The 25624-nt window shown below is 45.0% G+C and overlaps 1 protein-coding gene across 1 annotated transcript in view; it reads left to right on the top strand.

Annotated features, from left to right (window-relative positions):
• The window catches only part of eps8a (epidermal growth factor receptor pathway substrate 8a), a 125137-nt gene extending 101005 nt beyond the window's left edge, over positions 1-24132 (top strand). The window contains exons 16-21 of the mRNA XM_056276063.1: positions 8604-8697; positions 8932-9072; positions 10371-10617; positions 12024-12207; positions 16712-16844; positions 21647-24132. Coding sequence (XP_056132038.1) covers positions 8604-8697; positions 8932-9072; positions 10371-10617; positions 12024-12207; positions 16712-16844; positions 21647-21757 — 910 coding nt within the window. The 3' untranslated portion in view covers positions 21758-24132. The remainder of the gene's footprint in view (positions 1-8603; positions 8698-8931; positions 9073-10370; positions 10618-12023; positions 12208-16711; positions 16845-21646) is intronic.
• Positions 24133-25624: the final 1492 nt, after the last annotated feature.

Raw genomic sequence — 25624 nt, 5'->3', positions numbered from 1 at the left:
TGTGGCAGCTTGTATTTCCAGTTGTGGTTGCTTGTACTTTTAGTGTGGTTGCATGTATTTCCAGTTGTGGTAGCTTGTACTTTTAGTGTGGTAGCATATATTTACAGTTGTGGTACATTGTATTTTTAGTGTGGTCGCATGTATTTCCAGTTGTGGTAGCTTGTATTTCCAGTTGTGGTAGCTTGTATTTCCAGTGTGGTAGCATGTATTTCCAGTTGTGGTAGCTTGTATTTTTAGTGTGGTAGCATGTATTTCCAGTTGTGGTAGCTTGTATTTTCAGTGTGGCAGCTTGTATTTTCAGTGTGGTAGCTTGTATTTTTAGTGTGGTAGCTTGTATTTTTAGTGTGGCAGCTTGTATTTTCAGTGTGGTAGCTTGTATTTTCAGTGTGGCAGCTTGTATTTCCAGTTGTGGTTGCTTTTACTTTTAGTGTGGTTGCATGTATTTCCAGTTGTGGTACCTTGTATTTTTAGTGTGGTAGCATGTATTTCCAGTTGTGGTAGCTGGTATTTCCAGGTGTGGTAGCTTGTATTTCCAATTGTGGTAGCTTGTATTTTCAGTGTGGTAGCTTGTACTTTAAGTGTGGTAGCATGTATTTCCAGTTGTGGTACCTTGTATTTTTAGTGTGGCAGCTTGTATTTCCAGTTGTGGTAGCTTGTATTTTCAGTGTGGTAGCTTGTATTTTCAGTTGTGGTAGCTTGTGTTTTTAGTGTGGTAGCATGTATTTCCAGTTGTGGTAGCTTGTATTTTCAGTGTGGTAGCTTGTATTTCCAGTTGTGGTACCTTGTATTTTTAGTGTGGTAGCATGTATTTCCAGTTGTGGTAGCTTGTATTTTCAGTGTGGCAGCTTGTATTTTCAGTGTGGTAGCTTGTATTTTTAGTGTGGTAGCTTGTATTTTTAGTGTGGCAGCTTGTATTTTCAGTGTGGTAGCTTGTATTTTCAGTGTGGCAGCTTGTATTTCCAGTTGTGGTTGCTTTTACTTTTAGTGTGGTTGCATGTATTTCCAGTTGTGGTAGCTTGTATTTCCAGTGTGGTTGCTTGTGTTTTCAGTGTGGCAGCTTGTATTTCCAGTTGTGGTAGCTTGTATTTTTAGTGTGGCAGCTTGTATTTTCAGTGTGGCAGCTTGCATTTCCAGTTGTGGTTGCTTTTACTTTTAGTGTGGTAGCATGTATTTCCAGTTGTGGTAGCTTGTACTTTTAGTGTGGTAGCATGTATTTCCAGTTGTGGTACCTTGTATTTTTAGTGTGGCAGCTTGTATTTTCAGTGTGGTAGCTTGTATTTTCAGTGTGGTAGCTTGTATTTTCAGTGTGGTAGCTTATATTTCCAGTGTGGTAGCTTGTATTTCCAGTTGTGGTAGCTTGTCTATTTAGTGTGGTAGCATGCATTTCCAGTTGTAGTAGCGTGTATTTCCAGTTGTGGTAGCTTGTATTTTTAGTGTGGTAGCTTGTATTTCCAGTTGTGGTAGCTTGTCTATTTAGTGTGGTAGCATGTATTTCCAGTTGTGGTACCTTGTATTTTTAGTGTGGCAGCTTGTATTTTCAGTGTGGCAGCTTGCATTTCCAGTTGTGGTTGCTTTTACTTTTAGTGTGGTAGCATGTATTTCCAGTTGTGGTAGCTTGTACTTTTAGTGTGGTAGCATGTATTTCCAGTTGTGGTACCTTGTATTTTTAGTGTGGCAGCTTGTATTTTCAGTGTGGTAGCTTGTATTTTCAGTGTGGTAGCTTATATTTCCAGTGTGGTAGCTTGTATTTCCAGTTGTGGTAGCTTGTCTATTTAGTGTGGTAGCATGCATTTCCAGTTGTGGTAGCATGTATTTCCAGTTGTGGTAGCTTGTATTTTTAGTGTGGTAGCATGTATTTCCAGTTGTGGTAAATTGTATTTCCAGTTGTGGTAGCTTGTATTTTCAGTGTGGTAGCTTGTATTTCCAGTTGTGGTAGCTTGTCTATTTAGTGTGGTAGCATGTATTTCCAGTTGTGGTACCTTGTATTTTTAGTGTGGTAGCATGTATTTCCAGTTGTGGTAGCTTGTATTTTCAGTGTGGCAGCTTGTATTTTCAGTGTGGTAGCTTGTATTTTTAGTGTGGCAGCTTGTATTTTCAGTTGTGGTACCTTGTATTTTTAGTGTGGTAGCATGTATTTCCAGTTGTGGTAGCTTGTACTTCCAGTTGTGGTAGCTTGTATTTCCAGTGTGGTTGCTTGTATTTTCAGTGTGGCAGCTTGTATTTCCAGTTGTGGTAGCTTGTATTTTTAGTGCGGCAGCTTGTATTTTCAGTGTGGTAGCATGTATTTCCAGTTGTGGTACCTTGTATTTTTACTGTGGCAGCTTGTATTTTCAGTGTGGTAGCTTGTATTTTCAGTGTGGTAGCTTATATTTCCAGTGTGGTAGCTTGTATTTCCAGTTGTGGTAGCTTGTCTATTTAGTGTGGTAGCATGTATTTCCAGTTGTGGTAGCTTGTATTTTTAGTGTGGTGGCATTTATTTCCAGTTGTGGTAAATTGTATTTCCAGTTGTGGTAGCATGTATTTCCAGTTGTGGTAGCATGTATTTCCAGTTGTGGTAGCTTGTATTTCCAGTTGTGTTAGCTTGTATTTTCAGTGTGGCAGCTTGTATTTCCAGTTGTGTTAACTTGTATTTCCAGTGTGGTAGCTTGTATTTCCAGTTGTTGTAGCTTGTATTTTCAGTGTGGTAGCTTGTATTTTCAGTGTGGCAGCTTGTATTTCCAGTTGTGGTAGCTTGTATTTTCAGTGTGGTAGCTTGTATTTTCAGTGTGGTAGCTTGTATTTTCAGTTGTGGTAGCTTGTAGTTTTAGTGTTGTAGCATGTATTTCCAGTTGTGGTAGCTTGTATTTCCAGTTGTGGTAGCTTGTATTTCCAGTGTGGCAGCTTGTATTTCCAGTTGTGGTAGCTTGTATTTTCAGTGTGGCAGCTTGTATTTCCAGTTGTGGTTGCTTGTACTTTTAGTGTGGTTGCATGTATTTCCAGTTGTGGTAGCTTGTACTTTTAGTGTGGTAGCATATATTTACAGTTGTGGTACATTGTATTTTTAGTGTGGTCGCATGTATTTCCAGTTGTGGTAGCTTGTATTTCCAGTTGTGGTAGCTTGTATTTCCAGTGTGGTAGCATGTATTTCCAGTTGTGGTAGCTTGTATTTTTAGTGTGGCAGCTTGTATTTTCAGTGTGGCAGCTTGTATTTCCAGTTGTGGTTGCTTTTACTTTTAGTGTGGTAGCATGTATTTCCAGTTGTGGTAGCATGTATTTCCAGTTTTGGTACCTTGTATTTTTAGTGTCGCAGCTTGTATTTTCAGTGTGGTAGCTTGTTTTTTCAGTGTGGTAGCTTGTATTTTCAGTGTGGTAGCTTATATTTCCAGCTGTGGTAGCTTGTATTTCCAGTGTGGTAGCTTGTATTTCCAGTTGTGGTAGCTTGTCTATTTAGTGTGGTAGCATGTATTTCCAGTTGTGGTACCTTGTATTTTTAGTGTGGTAGCATGTATTTCCAGTTGTGGTAGCTTGTATTTCCAGTTGTGGTAGCATGTATTTCCAGCTGTTGTACCTTGTATTTTTAGTGTGGCAGCTTGTATTTTCAGTGTGGTAGCTTGTATTTTCAGTGTAGTAGCTTGTATTTTCAGTGTGGTAGCTTGTATTTTTAGTGTGGTAGCTTATATTTCCAGTGTGGTAGCTTGTATTTCCAGTTGTGGTAGCTTGTGTTTTTAGTGTGGTAGCATGTATTTCCAGTTGTGGTAGCTTGTATTTCCAGTGTGGCAGCTTGTATTTTCAGTTGTGGTAGCTTGTATTTTCAGTGTGGCAGCTTGTATTTCCAGTCGTGGTTGTTTGTACTTTTAGTGTGGTTGCATGTATTTCCAGTTGTGGTAGCTTGTACTTTTAGTGTGGTAGCATATATTTACAGTTGTGGTACCTTGTATTTTTAGTGTGGTCGCATGTATTTCCAGTTGTGGTAGCTTGTATTTCCAGTTGTGGTAGCTTGTATTTCCAGTGTGGTAGCATGTATTTCCAGTTGTGGTAGCTTGTATTTTTAGTGTGGCAGCTTGTATTTCCAGTTGTGGTTGCTTTTACTTTTAGTGTGGTAGCATGTATTTCAAGTTGTGGTAGCATGTATTTCCAGTTTTGGTACCTTGTATTTTTAGTGTTGCAGCTTGTATTTTCAGTGTGGTAGCTTATATTTTCAGTGTGGTAGCTTGTATTTTCAGTGTGGTAGCTTATATTTCCAGCTGTGGTAGCTTGTATTTCCAGTGTGGTAGCTTGTATTTCCAGTTGTGGTAGCTTGTCTGTTTAGTGTGGTAGCATGTATTTCCAGTTGTGGTACCTTGTATTTTTAGTGTGGTAGCATGTATTTCCAGTTGTGGTAGCTTGTATTTCCAGTTGTGGTAGCATGTATTTCCAGTTGTGGTAGCATGTATTTCCAGCTGTTGTACCTTGTATTTTAGTGTGGCAGCTTGTTTTTTCAGTGTGGTAGCTTGTATTTTCAGTGTAGTAGCTTGTATTTTCAGTGTGGTAGCTTGTATTTTCAGTGTGGTAGCTTATATTTCCAGTGTGGTAGCTTGTATTTCCAGTTGTGGTAGATTGTCTATTTAGTGTGGTAGCATGTATTTCCAGTTGTGGTAGCTTGTATTTTTAGTGTGGTAGCATGTATTTCCAGTTGTGGTAGCTTGTATTTCCAGTTGTGGTAGCATGTATTTGCAGTTGTGGTAGCATGTATTTCCAGTTGTGGTAGCTTGTATTTCCAGTTGTGTTAGCTTGCATTTTCAGTGTGGCAGCTTGTATTTCCAGTTGTGTTAGCTTGTATTTTCAGCGTGGCAGCTTGTATTTCCAGTTGTGTTAGCTTGTATTTCCATTGTGGTAGCTTGTATTTCCAGTTGTTGTAGCTTGTATTTTCAGTGTGGTAGCTTGTATTTTTAGTGTGGTAGCATGTATTTCCAGTTGTGGTACCTTGTATTTTTAGTGTGGCAGCTTGTATTTTCAGTTGTGGTAGCTTGTATTTTCAGTGTGGTAGCTTGTATTTTCAGTGTGGTAGCTTATATTTCCAGTGTGGTAGCTTGTATTTCCAGTTGTGGTAGCTTGTCTATTTAGTGTGGTAGCATGTATTTCCAGTTGTGGTAGCTTGTATTTTTAGTGTGGTAGCATGTATTTCCAGTTGTGGTAGCTTGTATTTCCAGTTGTGGTAGCATGTATTTCAAGTTGTGGTAGCATGTATTTCCAGTTATGTTAGCTTGCATTTTCAGTGTGGCAGCTTGTATTTCCAGTTGTGTTAGCTTGTATTTTCAGCGTGGCAGCTTGTATTTCCAGTTGTGTTAGCTTGTATTTCCAGTGTGGTAGCTTGTATTTCCAGTTGTTGTAGCTTGTATTTTCAGTGTGGTAGCTTGTATTTTCAGTGTGGCAGCTTGTATTTCCAGTTGTGGTAGCTTGTATTTTAAGTGTGGTAGCTTATATTTTTAGTGTGGTAGCTTGTATTTTCAGTGTGGTAGCTTGTATTTTCAGTTGTGGTAGCTTGTATTTTTAGTGTTGTAGCATCTATTTCCAGTTGTGGTAGCTTGTATTTCCAGTTGTGGTAGCTTGTATTTCCAGTGTGGCAGCTTGTATTTCCAGTTGTGGTAGCTTGTATTTTCAGTGTGGCAGCTTGTATTTCAAGTTGTGGTTGCTTGTACTTTTAGTGTGGTTGCATGTATTTCCAGTGTGGTAGCTTGTATTTTCAGTGTAGTAGCTTGTATTTTCAGTGTGGTAGCTTGTATTTTTAGTGTGGTAGCTTATATTTCCAGTGTGGTAGCTTGTATTTCCAGTTGTGGTAGCTTGTGTTTTTAGTGTGGTAGCATGTATTTCCAGTTGTGGTAGCTTGTATTTCCAGTGTGGCAGCTTGTATTTTCAGTTGTGGTAGCTTGTATTTTCAGTGTGGCAGCTTGTATTTCCAGTCGTGGTTGTTTGTACTTTTAGTGTGGTTGCATGTATTTCCAGTTGTGGTAGCTTGTACTTTTAGTGTGGTAGCATATATTTACAGTTGTGGTACCTTGTATTTTTAGTGTGGTCGCATGTATTTCCAGTTGTGGTAGCTTGTATTTCCAGTTGTGGTAGCTTGTATTTCCAGTGTGGTAGCATGTATTTCCAGTTGTGGTAGCTTGTATTTTTAGTGTGGCAGCTTGTATTTCCAGTTGTGGTTGCTTTTACTTTTAGTGTGGTAGCATGTATTTCAAGTTGTGGTAGCATGTATTTCCAGTTTTGGTACCTTGTATTTTTAGTGTTGCAGCTTGTATTTTCAGTGTGGTAGCTTATATTTTCAGTGTGGTAGCTTGTATTTTCAGTGTGGTAGCTTATATTTCCAGCTGTGGTAGCTTGTATTTCCAGTGTGGTAGCTTGTATTTCCAGTTGTGGTAGCTTGTCTGTTTAGTGTGGTAGCATGTATTTCCAGTTGTGGTACCTTGTATTTTTAGTGTGGTAGCATGTATTTCCAGTTGTGGTAGCTTGTATTTCCAGTTGTGGTAGCATGTATTTCCAGTTGTGGTAGCATGTATTTCCAGCTGTTGTACCTTGTATTTTAGTGTGGCAGCTTGTTTTTTCAGTGTGGTAGCTTGTATTTTCAGTGTAGTAGCTTGTATTTTCAGTGTGGTAGCTTGTATTTTCAGTGTGGTAGCTTATATTTCCAGTGTGGTAGCTTGTATTTCCAGTTGTGGTAGATTGTCTATTTAGTGTGGTAGCATGTATTTCCAGTTGTGGTAGCTTGTATTTTTAGTGTGGTAGCATGTATTTCCAGTTGTGGTAGCTTGTATTTCCAGTTGTGGTAGCATGTATTTGCAGTTGTGGTAGCATGTATTTCCAGTTGTGGTAGCTTGTATTTCCAGTTGTGTTAGCTTGCATTTTCAGTGTGGCAGCTTGTATTTCCAGTTGTGTTAGCTTGTATTTTCAGCGTGGCAGCTTGTATTTCCAGTTGTGTTAGCTTGTATTTCCATTGTGGTAGCTTGTATTTCCAGTTGTTGTAGCTTGTATTTTCAGTGTGGTAGCTTGTATTTTTAGTGTGGTAGCATGTATTTCCAGTTGTGGTACCTTGTATTTTTAGTGTGGCAGCTTGTATTTTCAGTTGTGGTAGCTTGTATTTTCAGTGTGGTAGCTTGTATTTTCAGTGTGGTAGCTTATATTTCCAGTGTGGTAGCTTGTATTTCCAGTTGTGGTAGCTTGTCTATTTAGTGTGGTAGCATGTATTTCCAGTTGTGGTAGCTTGTATTTTTAGTGTGGTAGCATGTATTTCCAGTTGTGGTAGCTTGTATTTCCAGTTGTGGTAGCATGTATTTCAAGTTGTGGTAGCATGTATTTCCAGTTATGTTAGCTTGCATTTTCAGTGTGGCAGCTTGTATTTCCAGTTGTGTTAGCTTGTATTTTCAGCGTGGCAGCTTGTATTTCCAGTTGTGTTAGCTTGTATTTCCAGTGTGGTAGCTTGTATTTCCAGTTGTTGTAGCTTGTATTTTCAGTGTGGTAGCTTGTATTTTCAGTGTGGCAGCTTGTATTTCCAGTTGTGGTAGCTTGTATTTTAAGTGTGGTAGCTTATATTTTTAGTGTGGTAGCTTGTATTTTCAGTGTGGTAGCTTGTATTTTCAGTTGTGGTAGCTTGTATTTTTAGTGTTGTAGCATCTATTTCCAGTTGTGGTAGCTTGTATTTCCAGTTGTGGTAGCTTGTATTTCCAGTGTGGCAGCTTGTATTTCCAGTTGTGGTAGCTTGTATTTTCAGTGTGGCAGCTTGTATTTCAAGTTGTGGTTGCTTGTACTTTTAGTGTGGTTGCATGTATTTCCAGTTGTGGTAGCTTGTATTTCCAGTTGTGGTAGCTTGTATTTCTAGTGTGGTAGCATGTATTTCCAGTTGTGGTAGCTTGTATTTTTAGTGTGGAAGCTTGTATTTTCAGTGTGGCAGCTTGTATTTCCAGTTGTGGTTGCTTTTACTTTTAGTGTGGTAGCATGTATTTCCAGTTGTGGTAGCATGTATTTCCAGTTTTGGTACCTTGTATTTTTAGTGTGGCAGCTTGTATTTTCAGTGTGGTAGCTTGTATTTCCAGTTGTGGTAGCATGTATTTCCAGTTTTGGTACCTTGTATTTTTAGTGTGGTAGCTTGTATTTCCAGTGTGGTAGCTTGTATTTCCAGTTGTGGTAGCTTGTACTTTTAGTGTGGTAGCATGTATTTCCAGTTGTGGTACCTTGTATTTTTAGTGTCGTAGCATGTATTTCCAGTTGTGGTAGCATGTATTTCCAGTTGTGGTAGCTTGTATTTCCAGTTGTGGTAGCATGTATTTCCAGTTGTGGTAGCATGTATTTCCAGTTGTGGTAGCTTGTATTTCCAGTTGTGTTAGCTTGTATTTTCAGTGTGGCAGCTTGTATTTCCAGTTGTGTTAGCTTGTATTTTCAGTGCGGCAGCTTGTATTTCCAGTTGTGTTAGCTTTTATTTCCAGTGTGGTAGCTTGTATTTCCAGTTGTTGTAGCTTGTATTTTCAGTGGGGTAGCTTGTATTTCCAGTTGTGGTAGCTTGTATTTTCAGTGTGGTAGCTTGTATTTTCCAGGTGTTTGTTCTGCTGATCTTCTAGTAAAAGGTCATGTCTCTGAATCTATGATGTCCACAGCAGAGGTCAAACCAAAATCTTCGCCAAATCTAAATATGACTTTGTGGCAAGAAACAGCAACGAGCTTTCTGTCCTCAAGGATGAAGTTTTAGAGGTAAACGTCTTTTTTTATTGATCTTAAAATCAGTTATTTACAAATTGTGAAATTGGAGAGTAACTCATGAACATACGCACAATATGACACACAGCTGCGAAGGGAACTCAGCATCTTGCGTGCTGATAAGTCCTGCAACAGCATGGTGCTGTGCATGATGTGCCTGTACAACCTGGTGTATTCTAATCCTAAAACCGGAGACGTGCTTAACCACTGACTCCACCCCCGCTACAGGTTCTGGATGACAGGAAGCAGTGGTGGAAGGTTCAGAACGGCTGCGGGGTGTCGGGCTACGTGCCAAACAACATCCTGGAGATGACCAAAGCCGTGGACATAACGGGCCGGGGCGAGCCAGTCTACAGCCATACTATACAGGTACCCACCATACCATACTATACAGGTACATACCATACTATACCATACTATATACAATATACTACCTGCTGCCGAGTGCACCCAGCTCTTACTGTATACTTTTAACATCGGTGTCATAGTTTCCACGCTAGAAGTTAATATTGAAACTGAACTGTTGGGGCATCTGGGTAGCGTAGTGGTCTATTCCATTGCCACAGTACTTGGAGTACTCGCTGGTTCGAATCCCCATGTTACCTCCGGCATGGTCAGGTGTCCCTACAGACACAATTGGCCGTGTCTGCGGGTGGGAAGCCGGATGTGGGTGTGTCCTGGTCCCTGCACTAGCGCCTCCTCTGGTCGGTCTAGCGCCTATTCAGGGGGGAGGGGGAACTGGGGGGAATAGCGTGATCCTCACACGTGCTATGTCCCCCTGGTGAAACTCCTCACTGTGAGGTGAAAAGAAGCAGCTGGCGACTCCACATGTATCGGAGGAGGCATGTGGTAGTCCGCAGCCCTCCCTGGATCAGCAGAGGGGGTGGAGCAGCGACCAGGTCAGCTTGGAAGAATGGGGTAATTGGACGGATACAATTGGGGAGAAAAAAGGGGAAAAAAATCTAAAAAAGAAACTGAACCAATGGATTGTGATGACGGTCACATCCTCTCTCTGTCAGTAATGTCCTTCCATATGTCCGGAGTTGAAACCTTCCTTGCCGTGAAAGCAAATGGATGCAGCTTGACTGGTCGTCGGGTCTTTGTTGACTTGATAGCGGCGTCGTGTCTATTAAGTTGCTCACCTTAACTCCATGCGTTCTCCATTTTAACGTTAAAGCTTATGATGCCAAAGAAGGAGTTTGAGTTGTTCAAGGTAGGGTGGAGTTGTGTGCCGTGTGCCACTAGTGGAGTGGATTTCTGCTGTTTCTGCGGTCGTCTTGCTTCTCTAGCCCCTCTCTGCTGTGTTGTGCTGCAGTACTTCTCTAGGAACTAGTCGATGATAGTAAATAGAAATAAACAGTGAATATCGGCGTGTCTTTAGAGGAAGCCATGTTGCTGTAGCTAACGTCCCTGTAGTGAGTTTGCAGTGCTCAGTAAAGTGTTAGAGGATGACTTTTGCTTTTCTTCATTCCACTCTGCCAGCAATTACTAGGAGAACTGAATGAGGTAAATAATACAAACTTCTTGTGTAGAGCATACTACTTAGAAGAGGGAGTAGACATGTGTAGAGTATATTACTGAGAAGAGGGAGTAGACATGACTTCAGCTGTCCAGTGCTTTGTGTTTGTACCTGATAACAGGCCAACGGTCCAACTCTTCTCTCTTAGAAACAGACCACAAAGTCAGACTACATTCCCAGCAAACCGGCAGCGACGCCAATGCCTCCAGTGCCCTCGCCCCCGCCGGCCCCCGCCAGGCTCCCCACCCCGCCGCTGCCCCCTCCAGCTGCCGAGCCCCCCAAACCGTTGGCCGGCGGCAGCAGCACGGTGAGCCGTCAGAACAGCACCGCCTCCAGTGACAACAGCGGCGTCACCATGAGGGAACAGTCCAGCCAGCGCCCCCTGCCTGTCAACCGTGAGTTGCACCTGTCAAAGCAAACTAAAGTACTCAATTTCCCCTTGGGGATAAATAAAGTATTCTGATTGTGATTGTCAAAGTGAAGATGTATTCACACAAACCACTCGGTTGTTTGTCACTGCCAAATGTGCTGTTGTGCACAAAGGTTTTTAGTAAACGTGCCCACTTTAGTTCAGGTTTGCAGCTGATTGTCATGAGCCAGTTTGTTAGTTTCTTGTTTTGTTTTTGTTTTTTTGTTGTCACCCATTGACAATCCTTGGTGGTGTGATGGCATTAAAGTACACCTCCTTTTTTACAGCCTGGGTCTTATGTTGTTAGTTTTTGCCATCGTTCATTTATCGTTCATTTTTTGGGGGGGATTTTCCCCCCTTTTTCTCCCCAACTGTATGCGGCCAATTACCCCACTCTTCCGAGCTATTCCAGTCTCTGCTCCACCCCCTCTGCCCATCCGGGGAGGGTTGCAGACTAATACATGCCTCCTCCGTTACATGTGGAGTCACCAGCTGCTTCTTTTCACCTGACAGTGAGGAGTTTCGCTAGGGGGACCTAGCACGTGGGAGGATCATGCTATTCCCCCCAGTTCTCTCCCCCCCGAACAGGTTCTCCGATCGACCAGAGGAGGCGCTAGTGCAGCAACCAGGACACATACCCACATCCTGCTTCCCACCCGCAGACACGGCCAATTGTGTCTGTAGGGATCCCAGACCAAGCCGGAGGGAACATGAGGATTCGAACCGGCGAGCCTTACTATCTTATTTTACCCACCGGCTTCTTTGTTTAGATGTTTGACATGGGACCCCTGCTGGACACAGCTTTACCGTGGTGCCCCAGCATACCAGCCTTTTGCATGATGGCAAAAACTAAGAAAAAAAAAACAACCCCAGGTTAGAAAAAAAAGTCCTTTTAAACGCTCAAAGGATAAAATACAACACGCTAAAGAAGAACATGTTGGATTGTCTAAAAATATTTTAGGAATCTAGTGAATACTCAGTTCACAAAGTAGATGATAACAGAGTTGTCACAGTGAGCACAGCACCATGTAGAACACCGCTGGACATACAGAGTATGAGTCTGGACATACAGAGTGTGAGTCTTGACATACAGAATGTGAGTCTGGACATACAGAGTATGAGCCTGGACATACAGAGTATGAGTCTGGACATACAGAATGTGAGTCTGGACATATAGAGTATGAGTCTGGACATACAGAACATGAATCTGGACATACAGAATGTGAGTCTGGGTGAATGTTGACCTCAGTTTGAAGTTTAAATGCAGTCATGACTAAATAAACATGACGACTAAAACCGTATCATGACACATTAGCAGTTGTTCACACAACCATCTTGATAGAGGCTCTGCGTGCTGCGCCACCTAGTGACTAATTCCTGTCCTTTCTGTAGGCCGGAAATCCAACATGGAAGAGGTCCAGGATGAGCTGATGCACAGGCTGACTTTAGGCCGCAGTGCCCAGAAGAAGTTCCAGGTCCCGTCACGAAACATCAGCCTGCCTTCCGCCAATATCACCTATGACTCCGCGCCAGATGAGGTCAAAGCCTGGCTTGAGGTCAAAGGCTTCAGTCCCGTGTAAGTTCTGCTGAGGATACCACGTCTCCTCTGGCCTGGCTTTCCTTAAAGGGAAATTCCAGTTTTTAAACTTGGGTCTTATTTTTGTGGTATTGTCCATCATTGCTGTCGGTTGTCATAGTATTTTACAGATCAGTATACCTCAAAACATGTATTCTATACATCGGTTGTTCTAGTATTTTACATACCTGCCTCATTGTGGAGGTTTGTTTTCCTCCATAATATTTCTAATCTTTTTGTTGTCTTTATGCTCAATAATCCAGGTAAGGAAATCACTGAAAGTTGAATCAGTTCACCTGGACACAGAATTTATTGAGCGACGGCATCCAGGTAGCGTAGTGGTCTATTCCACTGCCCACCATCACGGGGATCGTCGGTTTGAATCCCTGTGTTACCTCCGGCTTGGTCGGGCGTCCCTACAGACACAACTGGCCGTGTCTGCGGGTGGGAAGCCGGATGTGGGTATGCGTCCTGGTCGCTGCACTAACGCCTCCTCTGGTCAGTCAGGGCGCCTGTTCGGGGGGGAGGGGGAACTGGGGGGAATAGCGTGATCCTCCCACACGCTAGATCCCCCTGGTGAAACTCCTCACTGTCAGGTGAAAAGAAGCGGCTGGCGACTCCACATGTATGGGAGGAGGCATGTGGTAGTCTGCAGCCCTCCCCGGATCGGCAGAGGGGGTGGAGCAGTGACCTGGACGGCTCAGAAGACTGCAATTGGGGAGAAAAAGGGGGGTAAAAATCCAAAAAGAAAATGTCATTGAGAGAGAAACGTTTCATCATCATGTAAGTCACCTCGTCGGTCTAAGGGCCCTGACACACCAGGCCGTCAGCCATCGGTCAATGTCGGTGAGCGTCTGTGACCCTAGTTTTTACGGTGTGTCCCACACTGTTGGCACTAGTTGGACCCCTGTCGGCAGCTTTTCGGCTGATGCAGCATGTTGAATCGGAGGAGCCCGTCAGTGAGAGATCACTCTGATTGGCTGTTCAGCTCAGCGAATAAGCGCAGAGCGTACATGCTAGTTGGCCATCGGCTGTAGTCTTTGCGGTATGTTCAAGTGCTGCTTTTTGGCCCAGACGGCAGGCGACGCAACAGTTGGCCTTCATCATCGCTAGTCGATTTGGTGTGTCTGGGCCCTAAACTGACTGCAGGTACCTCCACCCTTATAAACAATACAGTGACTGCCGGTGTCCCCACCCTTATAAACAATACAGTGACTGCAGGTGTCCCCACCCTTATAAACAATACAGTGACTGCAGGTGTCCCCACCCTTATAAACAATACAGGGACTGCAGGTGTCCCCACCTTAATAAACAATACAGTGACTGCAGGTACTCCCACCCTTATAAACAATACAGTGACTGCAGGGGTCCCCACCCTTATAAACAATACAGGGACTGCAGGTGTCCCCACCCTTATAAACATTACAGTGACTGCAGGTGTCCCCACCCTTATAAACAATACAGTGACTGCAGGTATCCCCACCCTTACAAACAATACAGTGACTGCAGGTGTCCCCACCCTTATAAACAATACAGTGACTGCAGGTGTCCCTACCCTTATAAACAATATAGTGACTGCAGGTGTCCCCACCCTTATAAACATTACAGTGACTGCAGGTGTCCCCACCCTTATAAACAATACAGTGACTGCAGGGGTCCCCACCCTTATAAACAATACAGGGACTGCAGGTGTCCCCACCCTTATAAACATTACAGTGACTGCAGGTGTCCCCACCCTTATAAACAATACAGTGACTGCAGGTATCCCCACCCTTACAAACAATACAGTGACTGCAGGTGTCCCCACCCTTATAAACAATACAGTGACTGCAGGTGTCCCTACCCTTATAAACAATATAGTGACTGCAGGTGTCCCCACCCTTATAAACATTACAGTGACTGCAGGTGTCCCCACCCTTATAAACAATACAGTGACTGCAGGGGTCCCCACCCTTATAAACAATACAGGGACTGCAGGTGTCCCCACCCTTATAAACATTACAGTGACTGCAGGTGTCCCCACCCTTATAAACAATACAGTGACTGCAGGTATCCCCACCCTTACAAACAATACAGTGACTGCAGGTATCCCCACCCTTACAAACAATACAGTGACTGCAGGTGTCCCCACCCTTATAAACAATACAGTGACTGCAGGTGTCCCTACCCTTATAAACAATACAGTGACTGCAGGTGTCCCCACCCTTATAAACATTACAGTGACTGCAGGTGTCCCCACCCTTATAAACAATACAGTTGTATAACAACTGAAACCAATGACCAGTGTCAAGCAAATATGGTGTGACCGTTAAATAGAGTTAAATTGGTCATGTGTACTATTCACAGAGGGTTGGGGAATAGTTGCAACGACAGCATTGTACCCTTACCCCCCCCCCCCCGGTGCAGGGGTGGTTGTTCCCATAGACGCCTCTTGACTTGCCTGGTTTCTCTCAGTGGCTGTTGTGTCAAAATGATTCAACTTTCTGTGATTTGTAATTTATTGTTGAACTCAGTGATGAAGATCATAAGCAGTCAGTTTGAACTACTGCACATGCTGTCAGATGAAATAAAGGGTGTACTTGAGAACTGCAGTTCTTTTATTTTATGTCTTCTGGCAACATGCATCTGATAAGACATAGAAACAGATGCTGACGTTGGTTCGACAAACCATGATTAAATTCATCTTGTCCATCTTTAGGACGGCAGTTAAGTTGCCGCAGCATTTCATTGCCAGCAGTGCCTGCAGTACTATACTGTTGTGTTGCCGTACTGGACTGTTTGTGTGTGTGTGTGTGTGTGTGTGTGTGTGTGTGTGTGCATGTGTGTGTGTGTGTGTGTGTGTGTGTGTGTGTGAGTGCACGGGATTAATACCAATAAATTCTGGTGTCTGAGGTCTGCGACTTATCGTAGTGCCTCTGAGCAGCAGACAGGATCTGCAGCCACCCGCGGGCCCCGCAGTCATGCAGACACCCCACGACCAAGAGGACAGCCGGGGCCCAAAGCACCGCAGCCCCGGAAGAACACCAAGCCCACAAGGGGGCCAGGAACCCGCAGAGCAACAGCCCCACATGCCCCCAAGGAGCACAAACTAGTCCCCAAAAGCACAAGCCACCCCAGAGGTGCACCGCCAGGCGCAGGCAGAGGGTGCACCCACAGGCGTGGGACCCAAGCTGCAGATAGCAAGCACCAACCACTGGCCTGGAGCTGGGCCCCGCGCTCGACAGACTGATGCACCACTGGGATAGCTCAGCAGTGAGGAGACTACACCTAGGTGGCTCAGGAAGATGACGCCCCCCCCAAGGGTGATCATTACTTGGACAAACCCGCCTGGGCACACCCAGCCAGGATCAAGTGCCCGCCTGATGCCCATGACCAGATGGTACGGCCCACTGATCCTGGCGTGACCCCACTCACCCCCTAGGTACATAGGCAGACACGACAACCCCGCCACCCCACCCCCAGAGCCATACGACCCAACCTGACCCAGCGACCTGCACCCACTGCTCTCTCAACCCGAGCCCCGAACTTATGAACGCACCCGGTACACGCACCTGTAAGCCAGCTACAGGTGCCCCCCAAAACCACGCATCTTTCCCACGTCTCTGCTGGCCCGGCCTGGAAGCAGGAATCGATGCCCCCTGCGGGCTACAGCGGACACAGCTTTACAATGACATTTTACTGTACCACAGCATACGAGCCTTGCACACTGGCAAGGACTAAAAAAAAATAACAGGTTGTAAAAAAAAAGAAAAGGTAAAAAAACAAACAGATTTGTCCTTTTGACGACTTAAAGGACAAAATACATTTTAAAGAAGGAAATCTTGGATTACCTAAAATATTTTAGGAATTCAGTTGATAATCTGTGCGCAAAGCAAGTGATGAAATAGTGTTCTCACACCAAGCATTGCAACATTTAAAAACATTACTCTGGGGTATGGCAGTCTATTCCATCGCCTACCAACACGGGGATCGCTGGTTCGAATCCCCGTGTTACCTCTGGCTTGGTCGGGCGTCCCTACAGACACAATTGGCTGTGTCTGCGGGTGGGAAGCCGGAGGTGGCTATGTGTCCTGGTCGCTGCACTAGCGCCTACTCTGGTCAGTCGGGGCACCTGTTTGGGGGGGGGGCGGGGGGATAGCATGATCCTCCCACACACTACGCCTCACTGGTGAAACTCCTCACTGTCGGGTGAAAAGAAGCGGCTGGCGACTCCACATGTATGGGAGGAGACACGTGGTAGTCTGCAGCCCTCCCCAGATCAGTAGAGCGGGTGGAGCAGCGACCGGGACGGCTTGGAAGAGTGGCTGCACTCATCTGCAGAAACCTCTACAGGACGCAAGTTCATAAAATACTCTAACAGTCGAGATGAATGATGGAAAAAAAACACTACAAAAATCAGACCCAGGTTGAAAACATAGCTGGAGTTTACTTTAAGCTTGCTTTATGTACTGCATTATTACGGGCATGCTTGTTGGGTAGTCACGGTCGGCCTCTCTCTGCCCAGCACCATCACCAGTCTCGGGGTGCTGACGGGAGCCCAGCTGTTCTCACTCAACAAGGAGGAGCTGAAGACGGTGTGCCCAGACGATGGAGCCCGGGTCTATAGCCAGGTCACTGTTCAGAAGGCCGCTCTTGAGGTGGGCTCAGAGTTCCTCTCTAACTCACAGTACACTGCCGTAAGCTCAGGCAGCGCTTGTTATGAACTGACCTGAGATGCACCCCACAGTCACAAAACCCTCTCTTCTTCCTCTGCTACACTTCTGAATGTTTTTGACAATGTTGTTTTTCTTTTTTCAGTGTAAAAATTGCGAAGAGCTGTGGGTGGGTTAGCACACATGAGTCTCAGTTCAGTTGTAGAGACCTAGCTGTTAGAGGTGTGAGTCTCGGGGTCTGTGTAAAGGAGTGTTAATCTGTGTTAAAGCAACATGTTGTAATTTCTCTACTAATGTAGCAAACAAGACATCATTGTGCACAGGAAATAATGCTCACTGCGAGGCATGGGAACATTCTAGATGTTCTTTCTTCAGTTATTTTGCCGCCATGTCTACCATGTCTACCACCTACAAGTTGTTGCTGAAGAAACAAGACTAGGTCAAGACATGGTATACGGCTGGTAAACCTGGTATACGGCTGGATCGTGTCTGGTCAGTGTTCAAAACTGTGGCCAGTTTGTTACAGGGATGGATAGTCACTGGTAGTGTCTATGATGTTAAATGTTCATCTGCAATTTTCCCAGTAATATTTGTTGCCTCCCAATGATTTGCTGGGATAGGCTCCAGCATCCCCGTGACCCTGAGGGCAGGATAAGCGGTTTGGATAATGGATGGATGGATGAATATTTGTTGTTAATTAAATGGTGGATTCCTCCCTCCAGGTTGGGGATGAGTTGTTGCTTCAAGTGAAGGAGTTCAAGTATCTCGGGGTCTTGTTCACAAGTGAGGGTAGGATGGAGCGGGAGATTGACAGGCGGATTGGTGCAGCATCAGCAGTAATGTGGATGTTGTACCGGACCGTTGTGATGAAGAGGGAGCTGAGCCGAAAGACAAAGCTCTCAATTTACCAGTCAGTCTTGGTTTCAACCCTCACCTATGGTCATGAGCTTTGGGTAGTGACCGAAAGGGTGAGATCGCAGATACAAGCAGCTGAAATGAGTTTCCTCCGTAGGGTGTCTGGGCTCAGCCTTAGAGATAGGGTGAGGAGCTTGGACATCTGGAGGGAGCTCGGAGTAGAGCCGCTGCTCCTTCGCGTCGAAAGGAGCCAGTTGAGGAGGTTCGGGCATCTGATTAGGATGCCACCTGGGCGCCTTCCTTTGGAGGTTTTCTGGGCATGGCCAACTGGGCGGAGACCCCGAGGTAGACCCAGAACTCGCTGGAGGGACTACATGTCCAATCTGGCCTGGGAACCTCTTGGGATCCCCCAGGAGGAGCTGGAGGGCGTTGCTGGGGAGAGGGCTGTCTGGAGTGCCCTACTTAGCTTGCTGCCACTGCGACCCGACCCCGGAGAAGCAGCTGATGATGACATGAGATGAGATGAGGTGTTTGTTGTTAAAGTGTACTGAAGTAGAATATCACATGACATGTGTAAGCTACATTCAATACAACACTTTCTGCTCATATCTTGGGATGTTTGATTTGAAAGAGCACTACATTTAATTGTAAGTGTTCCTATTCAAATGATCTGTTCACTCACCCTCCTCTTCCATCTGTTTCTACCGGTGGGTGTCGCTAGAGGTTATAAGACTCTGTATTGACGGGCGAATTCACACAGAATGGATTGCAGCCGCTGACAGCACCATTAATTGTGCATCACATGCAACCGCTGTCTGCCCCGTCTCAAGGTCCAATTCACAAAAGATACTCCGCTAATGACATTACAGTGCAAACACGGCCGTAAAGTTTTGCAGCTGAGTGCATTTTGCCCTTGTTTTGTGTCTGATAGCAATCATACATGTGGCGAAGTATAAATGGCGGCTTTGCAGAAAGAACACGGCAGGCAGCCTCAATGTCATCCTGGATCATGAAGTATAGCAAGAATATTCTGACTCGGCAACCTTTATCTGTAAATGATGTTGGTCTCAGTTAAATCCAAAAGTGATGTTCTCCTTCGAAATGCCCGTTCACGAGCACGCCTGGCATGACGAGGCCTTCGCCTGGCTACAGTCCCTGCTGCCATGATCACTGGAATGTCTGGGCGTCAGTTACCACCAACTCTGGCGCAACTGCATGTGGCTATTAGCGCTGCTGTTTTGAAACGAGGCTCATTTGCATAGAAAGGGGCCAATTTTGCACCAAATGTAAATATACTACCTCACGTAAATATGTCCAGATATCACTGCAGCACCGAGATGCTGCTTGGCGGTGCAGGGCGGGGGCGGAGGGGGGGCATTTCACCCTTTGCAGGTGCTTTGAGAACTGCACGGCTTCTTTTTGAATTACTTGTGCAGGTGTAGCGGCTGCAAAAGTTACACAACCCTTTTGTGACTTCCCCAGGGAGTGTTCTGTCAGAGTGAGTGTTATTTGGGGTGCTTTAACATTGCGCGTCACAATTAGTTGGTGCTCGGCTGACCAATCGTGTAACTTCAGTGATGTCATTGGTCACCTGATCCAGTGGCCCAATCATGCCAAACTGATCACTCAGTCAGTCACTCTAAACCTTCTTTTATACAGACTATGCCTTAAGAAAGAAGAAAACCACTTTATTGCATCATTGTTCAGGTTACAGTGAAACGAGCAGCTGTGGTGCAGCGCCTTGGGACCAACTCCAGTTCTTCTTTAAATTGCCTTGCTCAGGGGCACAGGTAGGAGTAGTAACCCTAACATGCATGTCTTTTTGATGGTGGGAGGAAACAAAGCACCCGGAGGAAACCAACGCAGATACAGGGAAAACATACAAACTCCCCACAGAAAGGACCTGGGATGACCTGGGGTTCGAACCCAGGACCTGCTTGCTGTGAGGCAGCAGTGCCTGGGCCACCGTGCTGCCACAAGAGACATGGCCACTTAGTCAGTCAGGGACATTCGTGTTTGTAGGGCTGGCTGAGTAGGACCCGGCTTCAGCCCGCAGAACTAGGTGGGGCTACACAAGGGCAGGGCTACATGTATAGCCCCCAAACCCTAACCTTAACCTGCCTCACCCCACGAATGTGTAGCCGCGCCCCATACTCCAGGCTACAGCTGGGGCAGCCCAGCCCAAGACATCTGAAATCCCACATTCCTTTCTATCATTCCTCGTAGTGAGTGTCATTTCCTGTGTGCGAATAAAGGGTAATATGGTGTATTGAAGTGCCAGAGGTCTCAATTTGTTGTGTGCACACTCCAGATGTGAATGAAGTAATGAAAAGATGACACAGTCTTACTCTAAGTGAAGGTGTTGAGGCTTTATTTTGGATGGTGGTGGGCTCTGCTTGGTCTGCAGTGGCGTTAAGCTGATATCCCCCAACTCTGGCAAGGTCTGGTGTGTGGTATCTATTTCCTACCTGCAGGTTTTCTTCTGACCCTCCCTTGATCTTCTGACTCTTGCCACATTCATTAAGGTATTGTGTACACCGTAGTGCTCAGGGCCCTGTTCTGTTGGCCAGCTTTAAAGGGATGGTGGGACTTCTACATTGGCTTGTTTTCCAGAAAAAAAGTGTTTAATTAAAATCGATCAAAGATACTGGTGTGGATTTTTTTTACATTCTCCATAAATCTGGCCAGCAGGATAAGGCAACACAACCTATATTGTGTAGCGGTATGTGCAGTAGCATCAGTACATGTACCCCAAAATAACTGCTGTGGCTGCACCGTAGGTTCCTCTCATCTCCCTGAATGCACCCAGTTTCAAAATATCCCCCGCCTGAACCAGTCCACATTTAAATGTCCTCACCCCCCCCCCCAGGCTTGTTCCAGTCCATCCTTTAGAGCCACTTGTCTGCAGTCTTTTTCCAAAATGAAGTCTGGAAGGCACAAAAACTCGTCACCGCCTGTATTCTGTCATAACTTTGGGTATCAAACCAGCAAACGTTGAAACTTCATAAACAGCTTGGCTCTGCTTGCACAGCACAAAACCCCTTAAATTTACCATGCAACGACAACACTAACACTTGATGATGTCACACATCAAGTCACACATGGTCACACATGGGAGGAAAAGGGGGAAAAAGAAGAATATATTTGAAAAATTAAATGGCAATTATTTGTTCGTTTGCAACTGAATTAGCTTTTGAGTAGCCAGTAACACCTTTCTCGATCCATCCAAAAATATCTTGAGTAAATATTATTGTGTATTCATGAAGTACAACACACATTCACTCAAGCCAAGCATAAAATCACAACTTCTATGCAGCATTGTCTTTTATGATTGGGCATTGATGGTTATTTAGAGATGCAGGATAAGTTTATATAATGACTGCAGCGTATCAGCTTTAGTCTTAAGTGCTTTTTACTCTCAGATTCTCGGGACAAAAGACTGTCTGCTGATACCGTCCTGCACCTAAACTGTCCTGCACCTAAAACCTGTTCCATGACTTCAGAAGTGGATTTTTATAAACTCTAGTGTCCCGGCTAGTCGGGCAGTCTGACACGGCTCTTCTTTAGAGGGTAGATGATGTAGATGATGTTCTCATTAGATGATGTTGAGATCTTATGAATTAGATGACTCTTAAGATTTCTAGCTATTCAATTTGTATTGCATAATATTGTCTCTTCATCTTTGCTTTTCTGTTGTTTTTGTCCCATTTTCACCCCTTACTTTCTCTCTCTCTGTCGCTCTCTCTGTCTCTTTCTTGCCCTCACTCTCTTTCTTGCCCTTGCTCTTTCTTGCCCTTTCTCTCTCTTGCCTTCTCTCTCTCTCCATGTCTCGTTCTTGCCCTCTGTCTTTTTCTTGCCCTCTCTCTCTTTCTTCTCCTCTCTCTCTTGCTCCCTCCACTTTTTGGACTCTTCTTCTCTGTCTGTGAGCACAGAGGAGCTCGGGCTCTGAGCTCCAGGAGATCATGAGGAGGCGGCAGGAGAAACTGTCCGGCAGCACGTGCGACTCGGGCGTGGAGTCTTTCGACGAGGGCAGCGCCCACTGAGCTGCTCCTGTACCGCCACTCACACACAAACCTCCCATGTCTCTGTTGCGTTTTGTCCTTTCCCCAGGCGGCAACTGACAGGGCCGAGTTCGCTGAGATCATGCGTCGCAGGCAGGAACTGCTCGAGTCCTCTCCGTAAGAAGCAAAAAAAAAAAAAAAAAAAAGCCCCACTGCACCCCAACACACCTGCAAACCTTTGGATCATCCAGTATGTACAAAAAAAAAATCCTAGTTACGAAAGTGGAGAACATTCTGCTGTGTTTGCCTGGTGTTCATGTTGGCCGATTTTGGAATGAACACGATCTACCTTTCCAGTTTGTTGTTAATCCAAAGAAAACCTGGGGACAACAAGCCTTTCTGGGGAGCATGTCGTCATGCCAGGTCCACCTTACTGTTAGAACGTTTCTGGGCCTGAAAAACAAAAGGTCTCCAACAGGCAGAACAACAAAATCAAACTACATAGAAGACAAATAAATGCTGGATATGATAATTGTACACATTCCTGGGTTACTTGGCAAATGTATTTTGTTATCCACATGTACATCTCCCCTTTTGTATTGTACGGCCCATACAGTTACTCTTTCTGATGATACCAGAAGAGTAATCGTCTATAAATGACAACAGAGAAGAACCTAATAAGCAAAAAACGTGAATGTAATGATTTTTTTTCCACAAAATGCACAATAACTTTATAATAACGTCTACTCTTAGTATTGAGATCCTGCAAGTAGAGAAGTTGTTTGCTACACACGTCCTTTAAGAGAATACGGGGTTTCTGAGGTGACTTTAGATGTGATGAAGAGCATTTTTGCACAGGAAATACTTATCTACTGTCGACATGAATCAGAACTCACCTCTGTTAAACGACGACTCCCTGTTGCAATATAGTATTTATGAAGGCGTTTAAACGAGATGTGAGTCAAGCTCTGTCAGCGTTCTTTTGACAAGATGTGTCTGCGGTCACTTTCATTTCCTTCTTAAAGATCAGCTTCTGCCGTCTGGCCTTCTGAGGAATGTCATTCCCATCCTGGCCTAGAAACCAAAAGGAAAACCAGTGACGTGGTACTGAATTCAGGGGGCAGCCTGGGAACCACTGCAGCCGGGAACTGATCCCAGATGGCCCGCACCACGGGCGACTGCACTAACCAGTCAACTACAAGGTCTGACCCGTTAGCCAAGGGCTAGCGAGTCTAGTCCTCTGTGGTCGTTACACACGTGTAGTATCTACATCTACCCAACAGTTCACAGGTTTGAACATGGTAGATGTTGTCCATGCTTTCACAGTGGTTGATCTCCAAGCTGGATCCACTGCATTAAGACGTGTTTAGATTGTTTTTCATGGTAGGTCATCATGCAAAACCCATCAGCCAGAAGCTGTTATGGGTGTGGAGAAGTAGTCAGAGGATAGAAATAGAGGATAGACCACACATGAGCATTGTTACACATAAGAGTCCTCACAGTACATGGACTCAGCACAAAAACGACTGTTCTTTAAACCGATGTCTGCACAGATGCCTACAACCATTTCACCACCAGAACGTCCAGAGGAGGGCCAGAAGGTCCTTCAGCACAGGATTTTATTAGTCCGTAAACGCCTAGCACCCAACGGTGTAAAAACAAGATAATCAACCAGTACATTTTCTAAACTGAATGTGTCGCGAAGTGTGTAGATATCTTTTGACTTCTTGGACGTTGTCCTAAAAGATTGTAAGAGCATATAGATCTAAGTATTTATAAAGAGGGCTGATAGACTGGGTGAAATTTAAATACCGGGGAAACTTCTATATTCTAGGATGACAATAGGTCTTTTGGCAGAACATTGTATAATGCTGATTGTTGACGCTAACTAGCTGGCGGTAGAATTGTCCACTTAGCAATGTATGAACAATTGCTACTGTGTTAACGACCGATGTTGAAGGAGTAACTTGTAGTGAGCTGTCCTCCCGATCCCCAGACTCCCTACGTGTTCACATAAGCTTATGTGCGAAATGACTGCATTGCAAATTGCATTTGTATGTGTAGATTTCATGGTGCCTTTTTCCACATGAATCTGCTAAATCCACAATAAACACGGTCCCAGAATATTTCCTCGTGTTGATGCTTTCACTGCAGCAAAATAAATACATATTAAATATATATACTAACGTGCATGGATAAGTAGACACGCTGGCCGCTGGCTGGCGGATCTGACCCTTTAGTCGAGCGGTTAGCGGTGTCCCCTGCGGTGCGGGCGAAACGGGTTCGCTTCCCGGCCGCGGCAGTTCCTGTGGTTGCGTTGTCCCCCGAATTCACTACAATATGTAGATGTAACGTATAAAAATACATAATTTAAATAAAAGAAATGATGATAAATAAAAGCCTGTTTACAGGAACACAGCCGCTGACAAGTCGTGATATTGCAACGTTTTATTTTGTTTCCAACACGCACACGCACACATACATTAACACTGTGTGATGACCCCAGTTAAAGATCATCGCTCTAACTTTAAGTGACACAATGCACAAGAATGGCACCAAAAGACGTACAAGTTTCCACTGGACACACATGAGCTAGAGAAAAGTCGTAAAAGAGTGTACAGTGCCTAGAAATCTTGGAAATGTCTAGAATATTCTGCTTACTCGCGACAACTGTACCAAAGTGCGCTTCAATGGCCACAGCCAGGCTGTCCACGTGCACAGTGGCGTCCTCGCGCCCGGCAGCGGGGTGCTAAGAGCTGGGTGATGCTTCCAAATGCCGAGCCATTAAATGTCCACACTTGAGCCCCCAAACCCGGTTCTCACAGTCATGAAAAACAAACAAAAACAGCTCAGGGTCCTGGTTCAGGCAATGCTGAGTCACATATACACCAATTTATAAAACAACCCAAACCTAAGAAGCAAGTCATTCCCACATGAATTACTCTGCAACTGCGTGTGGTACCGACGCAGTTCAACAGCAGTAGTAGTATGTACAGTACATCTGATACTAGTAGTGTCACCGAACTCCTGTCAGAACCACTGGTGCTCACTTCTGCGGGATTTGGCCTTGGTCATCTTGGAATGGTGACCGGATCTGGAAACAAGCGTGGGCCTACAGTGCTAAGAATCATCATCATCATCACAGGCCTGCACCAGAAGTCAAGTTGACATACTGTTAATAATCCCATTTTAAGAGAACCGGCCAGCTTGTCCAGCTTACCCCGTCAGTCCGGTCTTGGTAAAGTTCTCGTCTCAGAATGGTGTAAAGTGATTTCTCCCTTCTGTATGAGTGTAAACAAGGTTTCACCAACACACAGAAAACCCCAGCTCCGTGTCTCATCCCGAAGCCAGGCCAGCAGGCGTGGTGGCTTCCTTCCACTGAACCCCTCAGTTCCAGTCATTACCAGGGGCCATCGAACACTCTAGCAAAGACATGTCTTCTCCATCAGCGTCACCAAGGTCCTAACTGAGAACCCCGAGGAGTTCTGGTCTCCCTGTGATATGGTCTTCACTATCACGACACGCCACCCGGATGAGAGGACGTGGCGTTGCCCGCTAAGCAGGACGGATCAGATGAGTCACTTCTGCTGTATCTGTCAGCGAGACAGGAAATACTCTGTACCGTGGTTCTATATTCTGACAACACCCTGCACCTTCTGTACAGCTTCACCTTAAACCTCTAACCAGCCTCCATCACCCGGTCTTTACAGACGTCAGTGGGGAGAAACCCACTGTTTCAGCTCTTCGTGCAGGCGAGACAGGTGTTCGGGGACCTGCATGGTAAATGACTTCATGAAATTAAAGTTGGATCATAACTGATAAGATCCTGATAATTAACATATACAGACAGTAGAGGAAACAGCTGTGAGCGTCTATACAACAATCTTGTACTCAGCAGAGATATGCTTA

This window comes from Lampris incognitus, chromosome 3 (genome assembly GCF_029633865.1).
Source record: "Lampris incognitus isolate fLamInc1 chromosome 3, fLamInc1.hap2, whole genome shotgun sequence".
Lineage (NCBI taxonomy): Eukaryota > Metazoa > Chordata > Actinopteri > Lampriformes > Lampridae > Lampris > Lampris incognitus.
This window is presented reverse-complemented; position numbering and strand designations above follow the sequence as displayed.